This window comes from Nyctibius grandis, chromosome 6 (assembly GCF_013368605.1).
Source record: "Nyctibius grandis isolate bNycGra1 chromosome 6, bNycGra1.pri, whole genome shotgun sequence".
In the NCBI taxonomy this organism is placed as follows: domain Eukaryota; kingdom Metazoa; phylum Chordata; class Aves; order Nyctibiiformes; family Nyctibiidae; genus Nyctibius; species Nyctibius grandis.
This window is the reverse complement of record NC_090663.1, coordinates 12,499,698-12,517,674: the sequence shown is the minus strand read 5'-3', so window position 1 is coordinate 12,517,674 and position 17,977 is coordinate 12,499,698. Positions and strand designations below refer to the sequence as shown.

At 39.6% G+C, this 17,977-nt stretch overlaps 1 protein-coding gene across 1 annotated transcript in view; it reads left to right on the top strand.

The window, feature by feature from the left end:
- SORCS2 (sortilin related VPS10 domain containing receptor 2) overlaps nt 1–2,397 on the top strand; it is a 596,489-nt gene extending 594,092 nt beyond the window's left edge. The window contains exons 27-28 of the mRNA XM_068403090.1: nt 1,882–1,961; nt 2,301–2,397. Coding sequence (XP_068259191.1) covers nt 1,882–1,961; nt 2,301–2,324 — 104 coding nt within the window. The 3' untranslated portion in view covers nt 2,325–2,397. The remainder of the gene's footprint in view (nt 1–1,881; nt 1,962–2,300) is intronic.
- The last annotated feature ends 15,580 nt before the right edge of the window (nt 2,398–17,977 follow it).

The window sequence follows — 17,977 nt, the reverse complement described above, 5'->3', positions numbered from 1 at the left end:
CTGAATTAGCAGAAGATGGAGTTTAGGCCAGAAGGATTTGTAGAGTTGATGTTTCCATGATTTCAGATGGATTGTATCTAGATCCATTGCTATATTTGCCATCATATTCCAGTGGCATTTAAAGTTTTCATGATTAGAAACATAAAATTTATTCCTGTATAAAAAGTATCGTAAGTCTTCCCTAATTTAGCTGGTAACTTTCTAGTATTCATGAGGTGGTCATAAAAGGAACCCATGAGGGAAACTTCCCGTGAATGCCTCTCAGTGCAAATGATTTCAGTGTCAGGTGGAAGTGTATATCCTGGCACCCTGTGGTTATTTTTAATGTAACATGGAGTGCTGACCTATAAAGTTCATTTCTTGTAAAACTTACTATTGTGTTCAGACTGCTTTCAGGTCACAGTCTGAAAAGTGTAGGACAATGAGAAAAGCTCCCCAGTTCCATTTCTACACATTTTGTGAAAATAAATCAGATAACCCAAAGCCTTTGGGATTTGTAGCAGTAGATTCATGGTGTAACAGGCAACTGTAATGTCTTCATGAACCCACTGAAGAAGATGTGTTTTAACTGCACCACTGAAGAAGATGTGTTTTAACTGCACCAGAGGTAGCCTGGGGAAGAAGAGAACTTTGGCAGAGGAGATATTTTTTTATCTTGGGTTTCACCTTTATCGTTTGTTGTCGATGTCTTTATTTTCATTTGCTGAACTATGTGTCGCTTCTAGGTTCTTGGAAGTGTTAGCTTTGAGGACAAGGGAAGAATCCAGCCTCCTGCTTTGCTTTGTGTATTTCTATCTTTTCTTTGATAACCTTTGTGTATGAGTATCACTGTGTTTTCATTCAGATCTTGTAAGATGACCTTGATTGCATTCCTGACTTTACTGGAGTTAGTTCCAAAAACAACCCTGGAAAAAAAAAGTCTATGTTAAAATTGTTTGATCAGCTCATCCCCAGGGTCTTTAGAGGAGAAGGCTGAATATTAACAAAGTCCTTGCAGACATGCCTATTAAAGTGGAGCATTTAAACACCTCTAGTAATGTACAAAAGCATAACTTCTTTTAATGGTAGAAAATCCCTTATGGTCTATTTATATAAGGCAGCTTGGGATGCTGGAATAAAGAAGTGCTACCCTGACTTGTAACACATTCAGAAATAATCTCTACTTGCCCTGCACTTCTTAGAGAAAAAAAAATTCTTCTACCTGGGCAGAGCATTATTAGGGTTAAAGAGTGCAGGATCATGATGTTTTGATGTGAAACTTAAGACAGTTAGCAAATGCAGATCTTGAGGTGATTTGTGCTTCTGCCAGGTTGTCGACACCAGCAGCATTTCCAACGGAGCATTAAGAGTTCATTTCTGTGGATCATAATCGTCCATATTTGTCAGCTACTGTACAGCTTTTAGATCAAGACTTTGTTTAAGACATAAAACTATACTTCTGCTCGCTGTACTGTTTTGTTACTTGCAGTACTTTCCACTAGCTCTGGTATTGCTCAGTGCTGCCAAGAAAATATTCCTGTTAATGATACTACTCTATTTTATCTGGCTAGAGTATGAAACATGTTATAATCCCTCCTTTATACTAAATTCTATTTTACAAAATTATTTGCAGAAGGTTCCTATGCTGTGGAGATCCCTTCTAGTTCTGGTGAGCTTTCTTCCTCCCTGTTGGGAGATGTCAGTAGCAGCCTCCGCTCCATGCACAGCAGGGAGTTACAGGCCTGGGTTTCTGTTTGTTCTCTCTCTTCTCATAACTTTTGACTTTCCACAGTACAGTATTTCCAGACTCACCCATCCACTTTTTTTGTTTTCTATATATTTTATGTTGCCTACTTTATCGCAACCCCCACCTTGGGACTCCTCAACACCATTACCTTGCAGTGACTCCTTCTGGGAGAAGTGGCAACTTGAACAGCTACAGAGTTCCCTTATTGCTGATGCCGGTCAGTGTCCAGTCCCAGGTCAGTGGCATGTCGAATGGACGCCTCAGGTTCCATTCTCCTCCCTCACCTGCACCCCTCGAGACAACTACACCTTTTTAAGCCACAAAGAGAACCAACTTATGCTGTCACTGGGATAGAAACCCTAGGAATTCGCCACAAATCCACCACCAAGAGCAAAAGCTTTGCGTGGAAGTACGCTGTAGGTACATGGAGCTGTTGCACCAACCTTCACCTGACCTGTTGTTTGATAAAGCCACTCTCTTTATGCGATTGACATGTCCCTGCAATAAAAGGGGGATTTATTGTGAAATACCTGAAATACACTAATGCTGGCCTTTTGTTTCTGTATTTTCGTAGGCAATCACTCAGGCGTGGTTTTGAGCATCAACTCCAGAGAGATGCACAGTTACCTGGTTAGCTGATATTTACAGCTGAATACAAAACCCGAAAGACTCTTCTCTGTATCATTTTATTTTTCCCTGGTGATGTCACAAAATTGCAAATATGGCTGTAAATGCTGGTGGAGAGGAGGTTTCTTTTCAGTCCCGTGGAAAAAAGCGTCCATCATCAGTTACTAAGGGAGAAGGATAATACGTCTTGTGTTCACTCTATGGCCTGGGAACTTGTTACGATCGAAACTCAAACTATGGTAGCAAGTCTGTAGCCCTAGGCACCTACAATGCCACCTTATTTCTTTTCTGTATATGCTCTAGTTCTTTATTTTTATTTTTAGAAGGATTGACTGTAACTTTTTAATTATATTTTTAATTGAGGTATTCAGCAGAAGGCTGGGACTCTTCAGCCCGAAAAGGTGATTTTTACACAAGCGACTAGACCAGAACAGATGGTTGGTTGATCACAATGACATTTTTTTAGGAGGCCAAGTGTTTCTATACTGGGAGAGGACTGAGCGAGAAGACAAATGCACTCCTAGTCAATACAAGCTCTTAATTTAAACATGTGTGAGACAATCTAATGAATTTAGGCTTAGGCCCTTCTGTGGATTAAAGCAAGTAAAGCGTTAATTAAGATATCTCATAATATAGGATAATGCTCTTGTAAGTGTAGCAAGTCCTGACAAACCATCAGCACCAGTATCTCCCTCAGTCCCACCCTGTGTGAAAGAAAAACACCAGCTTGATGCTATTTCCAGACCAGGTGCCTTCACTTGCAGACAGTCATTTCAGTTGCTCTCTTCTTGTCTCCTGAGCGAGCACCTCTAGGATGATGGCAGCTGCCAGATGAGTTATCCTGTAAAACCCCCGGCATGTCTCTTTTTAAATTTCCAGAGAGTGTAAATACCTCTTTTAAGCCGCTTTCTTTGTATGGTTATTTTTTTAAAACTTCCTGTTAGGACAGAGGTGCCGGGTAGGTCAGAGCTCTCCTCCGGACAGGACTGGGTAGCGCACCACCATCCCCTTCCCACCTACATCCTTCTTTGGGGTTTTCCCTGGCAGTTTGCCCTTGCAGGCAGGGGTGGGCAAAATCTTACCTCACCTTTTCCTCTCGGGTTGATTTGACAATCCAGAGGACCATGGGGAGGATGGGCTGTGATTTAGGGGTTTGTATTTCCTTTCCATCACCACAGGGTGTCACTCAGTCCCTACCACCACTGGTCCCTGTTTCTGCAGGGAGGGCTGTGGGGCTTCTGAAGGAGCTGCCTGCAGAAAGGCTTGTGAGTCAGGTCAGAGTCTCCTAATCCTGATTTTGTGAGTTGGGTCAGAGTTTCCTAGTCCTGACCTCTGCATCTCTAGTGAATCCACACTCCACTGATCTTTTCCCTGTGGTTTATGGAGCAGTGCAGGAAATGGACTGTAGTGTGATGAGTTTAAACATCTGCCATCCTATGTCTCACAGCTGCCTGGGATTAGGATGCTTCTCTCAGAAACCTATACAATCTCTTCACTTTTTGCCTTCGATTGAGAATAAATAGCTCTTTACTCGCTGAATGTCATACTGATGCTAGTGGCAAGCTCACACACCACCTTGCTTAAGGACAATACACATAGCTAACTACATCTTTCTGAATAAACAAACAGAAAATAATGAATGCTGGTAAGACAGAAAACTGTCTTAAAATTATCATATGAATTGGAGTCATTCTTCCATGTAGCTGTGGATATCCTAGAGCATATTGTCATCAAATGCAATGGACTGGGATGTAATAATTCAGTGTAGTACTGTAGGCTCTCACAAACCCCACAGGATGTACGTGTAAAGCACAAGAAAATCTAGATTATAAACTTACTGTAAGGAACTAGGTGGAAAAGTTAAAGTGAAGATTCTGAAAAGCGCTTGCAAACTGCTCAGGAAAATAATTTCAAAAATTGTTCTAAAATTTCTGCCTATGTAGTTACAGAGTGCCATGCAAACCAGTTTACAGAGAAGCAGTGCTCTGACTGACTGTTGTATGCCAGACTGTGTAGAAATCCAAAGTGTTCTGTGTATCTGAGTCTGGGTTTCTTGACGAGAAATGCAAATACGAAATGTGCTGTGCATTAGAGACTCTTGGGATTGTTGCACCAGAGGCTTTCTCTTCTCACCAGCTCTTTATGCTTTTTCTAGTGGAAATGGGCTGGAACAGAGAATAAAATAGTATTGCAAACAGTTTACTTGTCCCTGTGAAATACATCTGAAGTGGTTTATTTGTATAGGGCAGGTGAGTGACAGATTAGCCTCATGGTCAAGGGATGGGATGGAAGTTATAGCTTGGGGTTGTTCTCCCAGGGCTTGTCTCATTGGTAAAGGACACTGTTGGAACTAGGTCACACATCTAATTTATGCTTTAACAGCTGCTTTTATACGTTTAATACAGGGTGATTTGTGTCTCTGGTAACAGGAATCTTTTGGAACACAGTAGAATATTTAACTGCTCGGTACTCTAATTAACACTTAGCACAATATAGTGCCTGTAATAATGTTTTTCGATGCTTATTAATTTGATTCATGCAGCACTCCCGTGAGGTTGGTTTGTCATATCTTAAAAACACTGTTTTCTAAAGAGATGTCAGTATTGCTGTAACTGCATTAGTAATACCCAGCAGCTAATAAAGGCAGCCTTTCATTCCCTGGCAAGAATAACTTTAAAATCAATTATTTTAAAACTGAGGAAAAAACTATTTCCATTTTCCCATTCATAGTGTCTTGGTTTATCTTTAAATGAAAAGTCTCACTAGTGCTAGGTTCTGAATCTCTTGAACTATGTCCATGACATCTTAGCATTTTATCCTTCATATATATCTAAAGTCCTGATGCGTGTACAGAAACACAGAGTTGCTTCTGTGCTCAAATGCTCGTCACACATGCATACACACACACATGCAATATTTGTACATACTCCAGTTAAATTTGTTAGTGAGGAAGGGTGATTTGATGGCTAAGAAATGGAATATGGCTGTCAGGTACCTGGATTCTGTACCCAGGCTTTGGGCAAGTTACTTAACCTGTATGTGCCTCAGTTTCCCCACCTGTAAAATGGGGCTGATAGTAATTACCTACCTCACAGGGGTATTGTGAGGCTAAATTAATTACTGTTTGCTCAGGATCTTCAGAGTGAAAGAATTTTCTGAGCATAAATTATTAATAGTTTCGCTTTCTTTTGCTTGTAATTATCGCTGTTATTAAAGGTAGTCTGCTGAAACAAGCTGTAATTATGTATAAATGTAAAAAGTGCGTGATCCGAAAAAGGTACATCACTGTCAAAAAAAAGAAAAAAAAGGTAATTTGATTTAAAAACTGTTCTTGAAACATATTGTTATGTGGTAGCATTGCAACATTGACTGTGATTTTGCTAAGTTACACACTAGTACCTTAAACTTACTGCAGTGTTATTTGGTCAAAAGCCTGATAATAATGGGTCCAGTGATACTTGCCAACATTGATATTGAACTATACTGAAACCAACAAAACTGGCAGTGTATTGGCCTCATTTACATCTTTCAGCCTTCTTAAACTCTTATGTATTTGTGATTTCAAAAACACCCTGTGCTTTTCAGAGTGCTCCAAGCAGCACTGATTTGAAGCATTCTAACAGAGCCATCAAGGTTCACAGCTGTTATCTTTGCTTTCCCTTTTGACATTGAATGTGTGGTACAGCTTTGGAGTGGTCCCTCCATATAAAGTGCTCAGAAATGCTCAGAAGACATTTAGGGAAAATCCATACACAGTGTAAATTAATTTCTCAAAAATAAAAGCAATATAAACCAATGTATGTTTTTATACCCTGTAGAAGAGGGTGGTGGAAATGACTGTGAAGAAATAGAAGGTGCCAGCCTGAGGCAAGATGTTATTATCTCCAATTCACATCCAATTTTCTTGAAATGTTTTAGGATATTCTCATTGAATTATATCCTTCTTGATGAGTTTTCTGCTTTCAGTGACCAGTGTAAAGAGGAGTAAAGCTTTTATTCATATAAAGTAGATGATTTGTTAAATTACTGTCCTCTGGACAGACAGAGACAAATCAGTGCTTTGCCATTAGTACTTCCTAGTACAAAGCAGATTTCATCTGACATGATTATGATGGTCAGCTGTGTTTTGGGTCCAATGAGACATTGCTTTAGTGGGAGCACTCTACTACTGCATGCTGTCTCCTCAATAGAGGTCAGTAGAATGGAACTGCAGTGGTTTCCATCCTCCTTACACAAATACATGCTCAAAGAAATGTAGGGGGTTTTAACTATTTTTAATAAATTAAATATATGCATTTGCAGTAACTTTTTGATGATGAACCAGTGGTTCTGATATGCTTTGAATTTCTGTTGTTATTTCAAGTTGAATACAATGTTGCTAAGTTGATAGAATCGATGACAATTTCAGTCGTAGATTTTTCCTGTTTCCTATAAAACAATGTTTTGTAATTTTTTATGAATGAGGCTTTGAGGGGAAAAGAGGGACTAACATTTTTATTTCATTGCACAGTCCCTGGCAGTTGGAGTTTTTATTGTATATTGATTGATACCGCTGTATTGTTTCCATCTTCATTTTTATTTCAGAGTTTTAGATGAAAGTAAGTGCACATTTCTCTCAAAATATTGACTTTCTGCCAGGAAGAAATTTATAAACATTTACCTTTATGAATATTGATTTTTGAGATGCAAAATTTTGTTTTGTCTTCTAAGTCCATCCAAAAAGCTGCTTCCTAGCTCAGTTTCTCTGTTCTAGTCACAGTCGCTCATTGCTTGTACAACTTTCTTTACAAGACTGACATATAGCCTAATCTGACTAGTCTGAGAAAGTCTTTCTAAAACTTCAATTAGAATAGCATTTAATTGCCTAGGAGTAGTTACGGGATCTGCTCAGACCATTTTCCTAACATTGTCTATATTTTCATGTTCCTTATTTCCTTTCAGTATTTCAGTATTAGCCTTCTCAGTGCCATTTAAATGCGTGTTTATTCCTGTAATGGATATATATGTAATGTTTTTCACTTATTTTCAGACAATGATCATCAAAGTGACAAATTTTGAAATAACTCAGACCCCCAGTAGCTTTTGCAATTAGAAGCCTAGCCCTGCAGTCTTTGGGAAATGTCAAGCTGTGCACACTTAATTTTTGAACTTCTTTCCTAAGTCTTCTACCCGACTGATCACCTCGGCAGATTTTCTTCCAATTCTTTTTGTAACCTCAAGCTGGACAGATTGCAGAAGGGTTTCTGAATGTCGAGATGGACTAGAACAGCTCACTTCCCAAATCTGAACGGGAATGTCGTGTGGACAAAGTTTTTATTTTTCCTTTCTTTTCAAGTATGTTGCGTAGAGCAGAGAGTATTATACATACTGCCAGGGAAATAAGGACATGTAACGGTACTTCAGGATGGTGTGAAGACTAAAAAATGCATTACTCTTATAAATTCCTTTTTTTTTTTTTTCCCCTGAAATTGATACATACGGCAAGTTAGTTTCATGATTTTTAATATGTGAGATCTCATTTCTTTAAGTGTTCAATCCTGGCCTTTTTCCTCCTCTTAAATGGTAGTAGCAATTACTAAAATATGTACTGTGTTCAGTTCTGGGCCCCGCACTTCAAGAAAGATGTTGAGGTGTTGGAGTGAGTCCAGAGGAGGGCGACCAAGCTGGTGAAGGGTCTGGAGGGTCTGACCTACGAGGAACGGCTGAGGGAGCTGGGGTTGTTTAGCCTGGAGAAGAGGAGGCTCAGAGGTGACCTTATTGCAGTCTACAACTACCTGAAGGGAGGTTGTAGTGAAGTGGGAGTTGGCCTCTTCTCCCGGGCAACTAGCAATAGGACAAGAGGACACAGCCTCAGGCTTCGCCAGGGGAGGTTCAGGTTGGACATTAGGAAGCATTTCTTTACAGAAAGGGTTATTAGACATTGGAATGGGCTGCCCAGGGAGGTGGTGGAGTCACCATCTCTGGATGTGTTTAAGAAAAGACTGGACATGGCACTTAGTGCCATGGTCTAGTCGACAGGGTGGTGTCAGGGCAACGGTTGGACTCGATGATCCCTGAGGTCTATTCCAACCTGATTGATTCTGTGATTCTGTGATTCTGTAATTGTGGAGCCGTGTATGACCAAACGAAGGATTTTCATTATTTCATCTTTTTTTTTCCTCCTTATGTTGAGCTTGTCAGAATTACTATTTTCAGCTAGGTTATGGGCTGGTAGCTGAGATGATCTTTTGGAATACAGTATCTGAGACAAGAAATACTGGAAGGCTTAGAAATATGTACTCTGAAGTGTAACGATATAGCTGTGTGAACAGTGCTAGGCTACAAATAAGGTGAACAAAACAAAATCCTTATCAAAGAGCTGTTATGTTTTGTATTAATATACTTTTAAAAATAGTATCTATAAAAATACATGTTCTTAATTGCATATTCTTTGTCTCTCCTTCCAGACTGATTTTCTTTTAGGAGTGACATTTACTAGCCCTGAAAAAAGTGGATTCTTTCCCCTTACACAAGTAATTCTGTTTAAAATTATTTCCTTGCAACACTTGAAAGCATTACACAAACCTGAGCTTTATTGATTGGACCTTGATTTCTGAGTTCTTTACACTAATTTGTTGCAATACAGTGGATATAAAGCCTTGTTGGGCAGCAATAATACATGCAGCAGTACATGGCGCTGCTTAAATAATATGCCTTTGTTGCACGTATTTTTTAATGATATAATAAGTATATTAATCACCAGGAAGGCCAGGCTTTCCAAATAACTTTCTTAGCATGTATTATATTTCTATGTTATTTGTTGCTAATTTTAGCTAGCTTTTGATACATATATTCGGTTCTTACTGACGATGTCTGCTCTTGCAGATCAAAGGGCAAGAAACGGGTTTAGTCTTGTTTTTTAAAAAAAAGTATTAATTCACAGCATTTGCTTTATTAATTAAAACAGTTTAAAAAGGAAGTCTTCTGAAATAGTGAAAGAGATGCTTTTTTAATGAGAACAGCTCATATAGGAAGACAGCAGACTTGTATCCACATGGTTTTTGAGACTTTCTTGTTATGGATTATCAATAAGCAGGATTATGCAGGAGAAGTGTACAACCCAAACATCAGTAACACGCCCATAGGCATGTTTGCAAATGATAAAGCTAGCCTAAAGGAGAACATTTTAATACACCACTTATATGGCCCTGACTCACAGAAGGGTATTTACATGGTTAAAACTAAAGAATATCATCACAAACATAGGAAGAAGCCCAATTAACTGGCTCCATTTGCTTTAGATACACTACTCTCTCTGTTTGTGGTTTTTGAGATGCTGAACTCTTCAGAGGCATGACCTGCATTGTTTAATGCTTCCAACTTTTTGCTAAGTAATTGGTGATACTTTATAGAAAAAGTCGTCTGAATTTCCATTCTTTTTCTCTTATGTTTCTCCTCATTTCTTCCCTCTCCCTTTTTTCTTCTTTTGCTTTTTTTCATCACTGCTGCTGTTTGTTGCTCTGCCTTGCCTGCCTCCTCCTCCTGATGACAGTTCTCTGCAGTCCACTTTTTTCTTCCTTGCTTTTTGTTTTGTTTTATTCTATTCTATCTGTTTTTATTTGGATATGCACCCTGCTGTGTCCTGAGTGACAGCAAGAGGAATCACAGTCTCTTCCCCATCCCCTGTCTCTCTGCAGGTCCATTCTTCCTGTTTCTTTTCAACTTTCAGTTCTTTTAATCCTTATCACTTTTAATTTCAGCTGTCATTTTCTCTAAATCTTTCTGGAACTCTTCCCTTTGGCCTTTCCAGGACGTCTCTCAGCCGCTTCTCCCAGAGAGCACATACTTCTAGTCAGAAATGTGGATAAGCGTTGTACTCCCTGGAAGAATAATAAGCCTATAACTAGCATTTTCCTCTCTCATCTATGTATACATTGACCTTGCTGTCTCTCTGTAGTGGAAAATATATATTTAATTGACAGACAGCTATACCCATTATCTCCCAAATGCCTCCTTCTGCCTTATTTTGGGTTATGGGGATGAGATGTGGTGTTGGCATGAGTTTCCCAGAGCACAGCAAGCCAGCCCTTCAATCTGGCAGGTACAGAATTGCAGCAAGGTTGGGGCAGAGACACCTTGCCAGACCATTGGGCTGCAATTTGTGTTTCAGTATGGGCTGCTGAGGCCCAAGCTAGTACAGAGCCTTTTAGATAAATTGCTACAACCTGAAGCTGATGAATAGGTGAGGTAAAGAGCGTCCATTGCTAACAGAGGAGCAGGACCAGGGATCGTTCCTCTTAGGGAGCAATTTGACTTGTCAGGTTTGTGGGACGGGTCTGTATGCAGCCTTTCCTAGAGGCAGAGGCAACTGACTTGCTTTTCAAGCCCCATAAAATGCAAGTTAAGCAAAGTCACCAGACAGGTTTGGCAGAATCTTCTTGCTGGAGGAAGCTTGTTAGGAATAAGTTGATGGGAATAAGATAACTGAAAAGTTCAATCGGTATCTTTGTAGGGTAGAGCCTGCGTTAGAGAGGGAGTGTGTGAGGGAGATGTAGGACAGAGGGGACCACAAGCCTAAACAGGGCAGGGAAAAGCAGGGAGAAAGTCAGTGTTACCAATGTGTGTATGGTTTTGCCACGAGTTGGTTAATTTTGTTTTGGTTTAAGCCTTGATCTTACATTAATTCACAATTGCAAACTATTTTCAGTTTTTGTTGGTTGCATACAGAGACTTTAAACCATGAGTCTAAATGATTCAGCACCAGGAACATTCAAAATTATCAGCATTTCTACCTATAATTGAAGAGGGATCTGACTCACAGCAACATCCCACTTGAGGTGCGTGGAAAAGAGGTTGCTTCCCAAGAGCCCAGGATGCATGTATGTGTGCTCCAGAGGTAGCTTCAATGTAAGTTACTTCTGAGATGATCGTAGGCCGTTTACTAATGGTTTTCCTCCTTAGCAGAGCACTGAGCTAGGAGGCAAGGGAGAATAATTATTTATAGGATCTGTGTTTTGAATTTATACTGCTTAAATGTAATTTGCTAGAATCCCTCTATGAGCTGTAATTTTATAATGTTTAGAGAGGATGAATGGGAGTTGGTATAGTATTCCTGAGGGTAAACACCAGCCACTGGAGTTTACTGAACATGTGACTAGAAATTTTAAATTTTAGGAACACAGAGTTCCTCCATTTCATATATACACCAGGCATTGAGTACAGCTCCTTTTTTATTTGTCACTGACAAGCTACGATGTATTTCCTCATGGGTGTATGTCACGGTCTGTGCTTGCTGCAGTGCAGAAGGCTCTGGAGGGAAAACGTAATCAAATGGAGAAGTATACTTGAATTCTCCTCTCTTGATCCCAGTTTCTTCTGAGTTGCTTTTCTCTGATTGTGGTTCTGACAGTAAGCTGAGTTGGTGTCAAAAGGGGATTAGCTCATTTTTATCCTCTTCTGTGTGGCTGAGAAAAAACACACAAGAAAAAATTTGCAGAGGAATAGCAGATTGGAAGAGGTGGGGAACTTGATCAGATGGCAAGGTGCTTTGGGAAGCTTCCACTTTTGTGCTTTACTTACCACTTATTTTTACAAGTATGTACAGCTACTGTGATTTACCTTTCCACTGACCATAGATGATGTTTCTTTGCAAAAGAGGAGGTGGTTCTAAAGAATATCACACCAGTGCATTGCAAGTGTGGTTTTAGGAGACATCAACTATCACCCTTCCTCACCTAAATGGAATTATCATAGTACCGTTGCTCTGTATTTATGAAGCTGAATATAATTTCACCCTGGATTAAGTATTGGAGGAAGATTTGGAGAGATAATGAGAGTTGGAATGGGAGAATTTTCCATTTTAAGAGTACAGGATGAATACTGGCATATTTACAGTGCATCTGTGGCTGTTTCAGCACATGTGGGTCCAAAATCTCTCACTGCAGACTCAGACAAATAAATCATACAGATTTTGCTGTATTACCCATATGAACAAAAGGAGAAAAAAACTGCCATTAAACCAACACTAAATCATATTTTTTGGCTAATTAGAGCTGCAGCTCTTGGTAAAGATATGAAAGCCAATAAAATAAAAACTAGACATACTTCTGTGAAGGTTCACAAAGCATTTCTCGCTACCCTGTTTTCATGTGGAGTGTTATTTACTTGGCATTGCAGGGCCAAATTCTACCCTAATTTATGACCATGCAGTTCCACGGGCTTTGTCAGCTCAGCGTTGCGTTACAGAAGAAAGGCGCTCACCCATGGTGAATTTGGAATGCAGCTGCAGGCTGAAATCAGCCGTCCTCTCGCTGCATCTGTACTCACACTGGTGACGGGCTGATTTTCACCTGTAATTCTTACTCCCACGGTTAGCAAGAGAGTACTTTAGATAGATGTGATCTAATTACAACCAGGATAGAAATTAGTCTTTGAACTACTTGCAACTGCTTTCCAGAATATGATCAGCAAATGCTTAACACTGTTTCTAACTGGATTTCTGACAAAGGGGATGTTTCAGTCCGTGTAAAGGCTCTTAGCAGTCAGCAGTATGCTATAGTCCATACCTTTAACATATATGACTACACAGTCCTCTCCTTTAGCCTTTGCATATTCTAATATTTGTATAAACAGTTCATGCCTTTTCCTGGTTTTGTTTCAGGAGACCTTGACTTTGAGCAGGTTTCTTTGTATACAGTATCAGGGCTCAAGGGAAGAATGAAATTAATCCATAACTGGTGCATTGTCATAAATGGGGAAAAGTATTATTTGTATATTTTTGTAAATATGTAACATTTAATGGCAGTTTTGTAGTGATGTGCTGTTTTTGAGAAAAAAAATCAAATATATGTTTGACTATGCTTAATGTAACACTTAACTGTGATTCAATTGCACAATTAATAGCTTAATCAAAAGTCTTGTGCAATATGTAGTGCACACGCATAACCAAGTATCTGTTAGTGATCCACAACCAAGTTTTTGGCAACTTTTAGCGATGGTGAGGAACTGTGCAGTACAGTTGATCACAGTCTCTTTCAGCTTCCAAACATGTAGCAGGCAAACTACTGTATACGTACCTGTGTACTCCACTGCATCCAAAGGTATGCATTTGTCCTGAGAACCTGCACTACAGGTTTTTCTTTAATAAAATTTAGTTCTAAGCTACTGGTTGCTTTGTTTTTCTTGTGAAGCATTTCATGGGATTTGTGGAGGTAAGATGTTTTAACCTGTCCCCAGAGTTTGTGTGTGTGTTTTGATTTGTCAGTAACTAGCAGCAAACTACTCAACTTCAGCAGCACAGAACTCAAAGGCTGCAGCAAAGCTTCATCCTCCTCCACTTCAGCCGCTCCGCTTCATCCTCCTATACCGCAGTTCAACTCCACTTCTAGGGAGCAAGGGAGAAGTCCTGCTTTCCCTGGGAGCGGAGTTGCTGCGCTATCATTGGCGTGAGGGTGACACTCTGTGGTGAGACCGCAGCCATGCAACTGCAGTTGAAGAGAAATAAGTGTTCTCCTACAACTGCTGAATCCAAGGCTGAATATTTCTGTGGAGTATTTCTGTCTAGCTAAAGAATTAAAATAATTCAGCAGGTTTTAACCTTGATCTCCCTATAAGAACAGCCATAAACAGAACAAAGCTGTATGTGTTCTTCTGCCCTTCCTATGTCTTTATTCCGATCTCTTCCATTTTCATTGGCTTCTTCACACACTACTTGCTCCTTATTTATTCCTTTTTCTTTAGTAACTCTATTGTCTTTTCTTTATCCCACTCTCTTCCTGAAGAGTTGCATGTGCTGTATAGAAGCTGCATCCTCCTTGCAATATCGAGGGGTCTGCAAATCTAAACCTGTCCTTAAGCTAGTTATATGCAAGGATCGGGCCCTGGCTCTCAAAATGCACCATTACTGATCCTGGGAAGTGTCCTCTATCTTTGCAAAGGTCACCGAATTTCTAAAGTCTGAATGTGCTGTGCATCCCTGCAATTTGGACATTCTTCCCTGCTTCAATGTTTTGAGGTAAGCTGCTGCTGGCTTAGCTCAGGTTTAGGGTTGGTATTCAAATTTAGGGTTGGAATTTAGATTTATGGTTTGCTGACAAGTGGTTGCTGCTGTGCAGCTTGGTACCGCAGCTTGGCCTTCCCAGGGAAAGCCTGACGTTGCTAAAAGAAAAACGTGACAGTTCTTTTCACTGCCTAACGCCCACAACAGGGAAGAGCAGAGATGTTGCTAAGCATTGTGGTTGTGGATGTACAGTGTGAAGTCATTAAACCTCATATTGGGACAAAGCAGCAACATAAACTTTTATGTACCAATTTTAAATTAGCCATCAAAATATTATAGACTACAATGAAGTTTTAATGGGACAACAAATGGGTTATTATTCAATGGAGTGGGTATATTTTGAGGATCAGAAGATGGGCAACTAGAAGGAACAATTTCCAAAGTGTAAGTTTAAACTTCATTTTCTCAGTCTGCCCTACTTCAGCACTTCCTCATAGTCCCTGCTGAAAGACTTAGCAGCCAGAGGAACCCCATGGTATGGGCTGTATGATCCTACCCTGTGGCACATCATGATAAATGTGAGGCTGGGTTCAGAAATTAAGCTTGAGGCTTTCCCTACTTGTGTAGCTCAGCTAGGAAGCATTTTGGTGGTTGTCATTTTAGGTTTTCTAATCCTATATTGTGGCTAGCTGAGACTTTAAACTGCAATTTATCACTAAAAAAGCCGCCTGCTGAATCTCAAGTGACTACCTTTCATTTTCCAAATTTAGCACTCTGTTACAAATAAAAGCAAAACGAAAAGGAACCCTAAAGTCTCCTATTTTTAATGATGTTCCAGTAGCTCCTTCAGAGGAAAGCTCCTAAGTTGGAAGGGCAGGAGTGAGAACAGACACAGACAAGCTGTTCCCATAAATGAGCACCAAATGAAACTTGCTAATATTTAACGTGAAGGGCTACTTTACTTCAGAAACCAATTTCCATGGAAAAAAAGAACAAGATAATCACTTCACTTCTGTTTCCTTTGCTGTTCTCATCAAAGCGATATTAATTGCTGTACTATTTTGAAGCCTAACTGGTTTCAACATCATCATAAATTATGTCTCTATAGTAAAACTTCTGAGTCATAAACACCAGCCAATATTTTTTCCTGTTTTCCATTAAGGCACTGATTTCTTTTACATTTTTTTTTCTTTTTGTGACTTATGCCTTGAAAGATGCTTTGCTTTGATATGAATCCAGCTGCTGTGGTGAAAATGTTACAATCTGACCCTCATGATTTTCAAAAGCTGAAGAAAAATGCTACAAATGCTGCTCCATGTGTTTTTAACGTGGTAAAAGGATCCGTTCTCACCAGTACACCATCACACCGCAAGCTGACCTCCAAAAAAAATCAGAAGCAGCAGTACATGCCAAAAAAACAGGTTAAAAAAAGTAATAATTTCAAGGAATAATTCAGTGACAGCAATTATCAGTCTATTTAAAACTTAATAATGAAACCAAGAATGAAGCTTTTCACTTAAGTTCAACTCAGGACCGTGTAGCTGTAATTCTACTGAGCTACAATTCTACAAAAATAGGAAAATTATATCCTTGTTATCAGGAGAGAGGAATATCCTTGATGTAATTATTTCAGTTATCTAACATATTGTGAAGGAGTAACGTCACATTGTCTTGATCTTAAGAGAGATGCTTCCTTAAAAATCAAATTGAAAAGAATATGATACATTATTTATAGGAGAGAATGCTTTTGTGGGAAAAATTAAATAGTCTTTATGAAAGAAACGAGCTTGATTATCAATAGCAATATGGCAGCGAAACAGGGGGAAGCACGCGAGGAAACTTACCCACTATGCGCTATCAGCCTCCATCCACTGTGGAGCTGGAACTTTCTGCTCCAGAGCTGGTAGCTCTGTGCTTAATAGCCTTCAGTAATTCTTTTCTGACGTGAATTTTCTTTATTGTTTATGGACCTGTATAAGCTTCTAGCATCCACAAAATTCTGTGGCAAGACGTTCCATAGCTGAATTAGGCAGTGACAGTACCTCTGTGTAGTTGTTTTGAACCTGCCCCATTAAGTTTGATACCCTCAGAATTTGTACCATTAGTGACAAGGATTTCATTCCTATGTCACATTCTGCTGCTGATTTTTATAACCTTTTAACATATTCTTTCCCCTCCTCAAGATTTTTTTTTCAAACTGAAGAGCCCTTATCTTTGTTTTCCCTTTGAATTTAATTCTAAAATCAGTATTATTTTTCCCTGTATGCGGAGGTTTCTGTACTTTTGGATCTCTTTCTTGCCCTTGTACCATCAACCATATGAGTTTATCTATTTATGACGTTCAGTGCCCAGATTTTGGATAATGTTCTATAGGTCCTAAAGCAGATCATGGAGGTATCAGAGATGGTAGGTGGGCATTTTTCTTCTTTTACCTCTTGTTTGTACAAGTTCTTGTGCGTAGCAGTTGTTCTAGTGTTATCTAGAACAACTAGTTATCTAGTGTTATCTAGACCCAGGGAGCTGGGTCTCTTTAGCTTAGAGAAGAGGAGACTGAGGGGTGACTTCATTAATGTTTATAAATATGTAAAGGGCAAGTGTCATGAGGATGGAGCCAGGCTCTTCTCAGTGACATCCCTTGACAGGACAAGGGGCAATGGGTGCAAGCTGGAACACAGGAGGTTCCACATAAATATGAGGAAAAACGTCTTTACAGTGAGGGTGACCGAACACTGGAACAGGCCTGCCCAGAGAGGTTGTGGAGTCTCCTTCTCTGGAGACATTCGAAACCCGCCTGGACGCCTTCCTGTGTGATATGGTCTAGGCAATCCTGCTCCGGCAGGGGATTGGACTAGATGATCTTTCGAGGTCCCTTCCAATCCCTAACATTCTGTGATTCTGTGATCTCTGTCAATGGGGGCATTTGGTGCCCTGGACAACAGGTGTTATTACAGCCCAGGATGCTTTGCTGCTGAGAGTGCATGCTGTGATGTGTTATGTGTGTCTTGGTCAGGCAGGGTCTAGAGCTACTTACTGCATTTTAGACCACAGGGTATTTGCTAGCGATGTTTTTTGCTTTTGTTTTTGTTTTTCTTTAAATTATTATTACTATGCAGTTCATGGAGATTTTCTTGGACCTAACTATTAAAACTCCATGATCATCATCCATAGTCAGAGCTATTTTGGTGCTCATAACTGTCTAGATTTTTTTAAAAATTTTTTTCTTTTCTTACCACAGACAGTTCTTTCTACATTTATCTACATTGCATTTCTTTTGACATTTTAATCACTGGTGAAGTTGTGAAAGGTATTTCTGGAAATCCTTGTAGTTGACTTACTATCCTGAATAAATTAGTAACAGCAGATTTTTAATCTCTTTTTTTTCCCAATTATTTCAGCTATTCTGGTATGCACATGGCTCAGACCCCAGCCCTATGGGATTCCAAGGCCAAGACGACTAGAAATAGAGAATTTATGCCCTGTTTTTTGTTTGCTTACCAACCAGTTGTTTATCCTATCGTGTCTTTTCCTTTACTTAAACCTCTTTACAGGTCCATCTTGTGTGTCAAAAGTAAGTTGAAGAAATTCAAGCAAAATATGTTCTTTTCCTGGATGCTCATTAACAGCCTTCACAGAATCACAGAAGCACA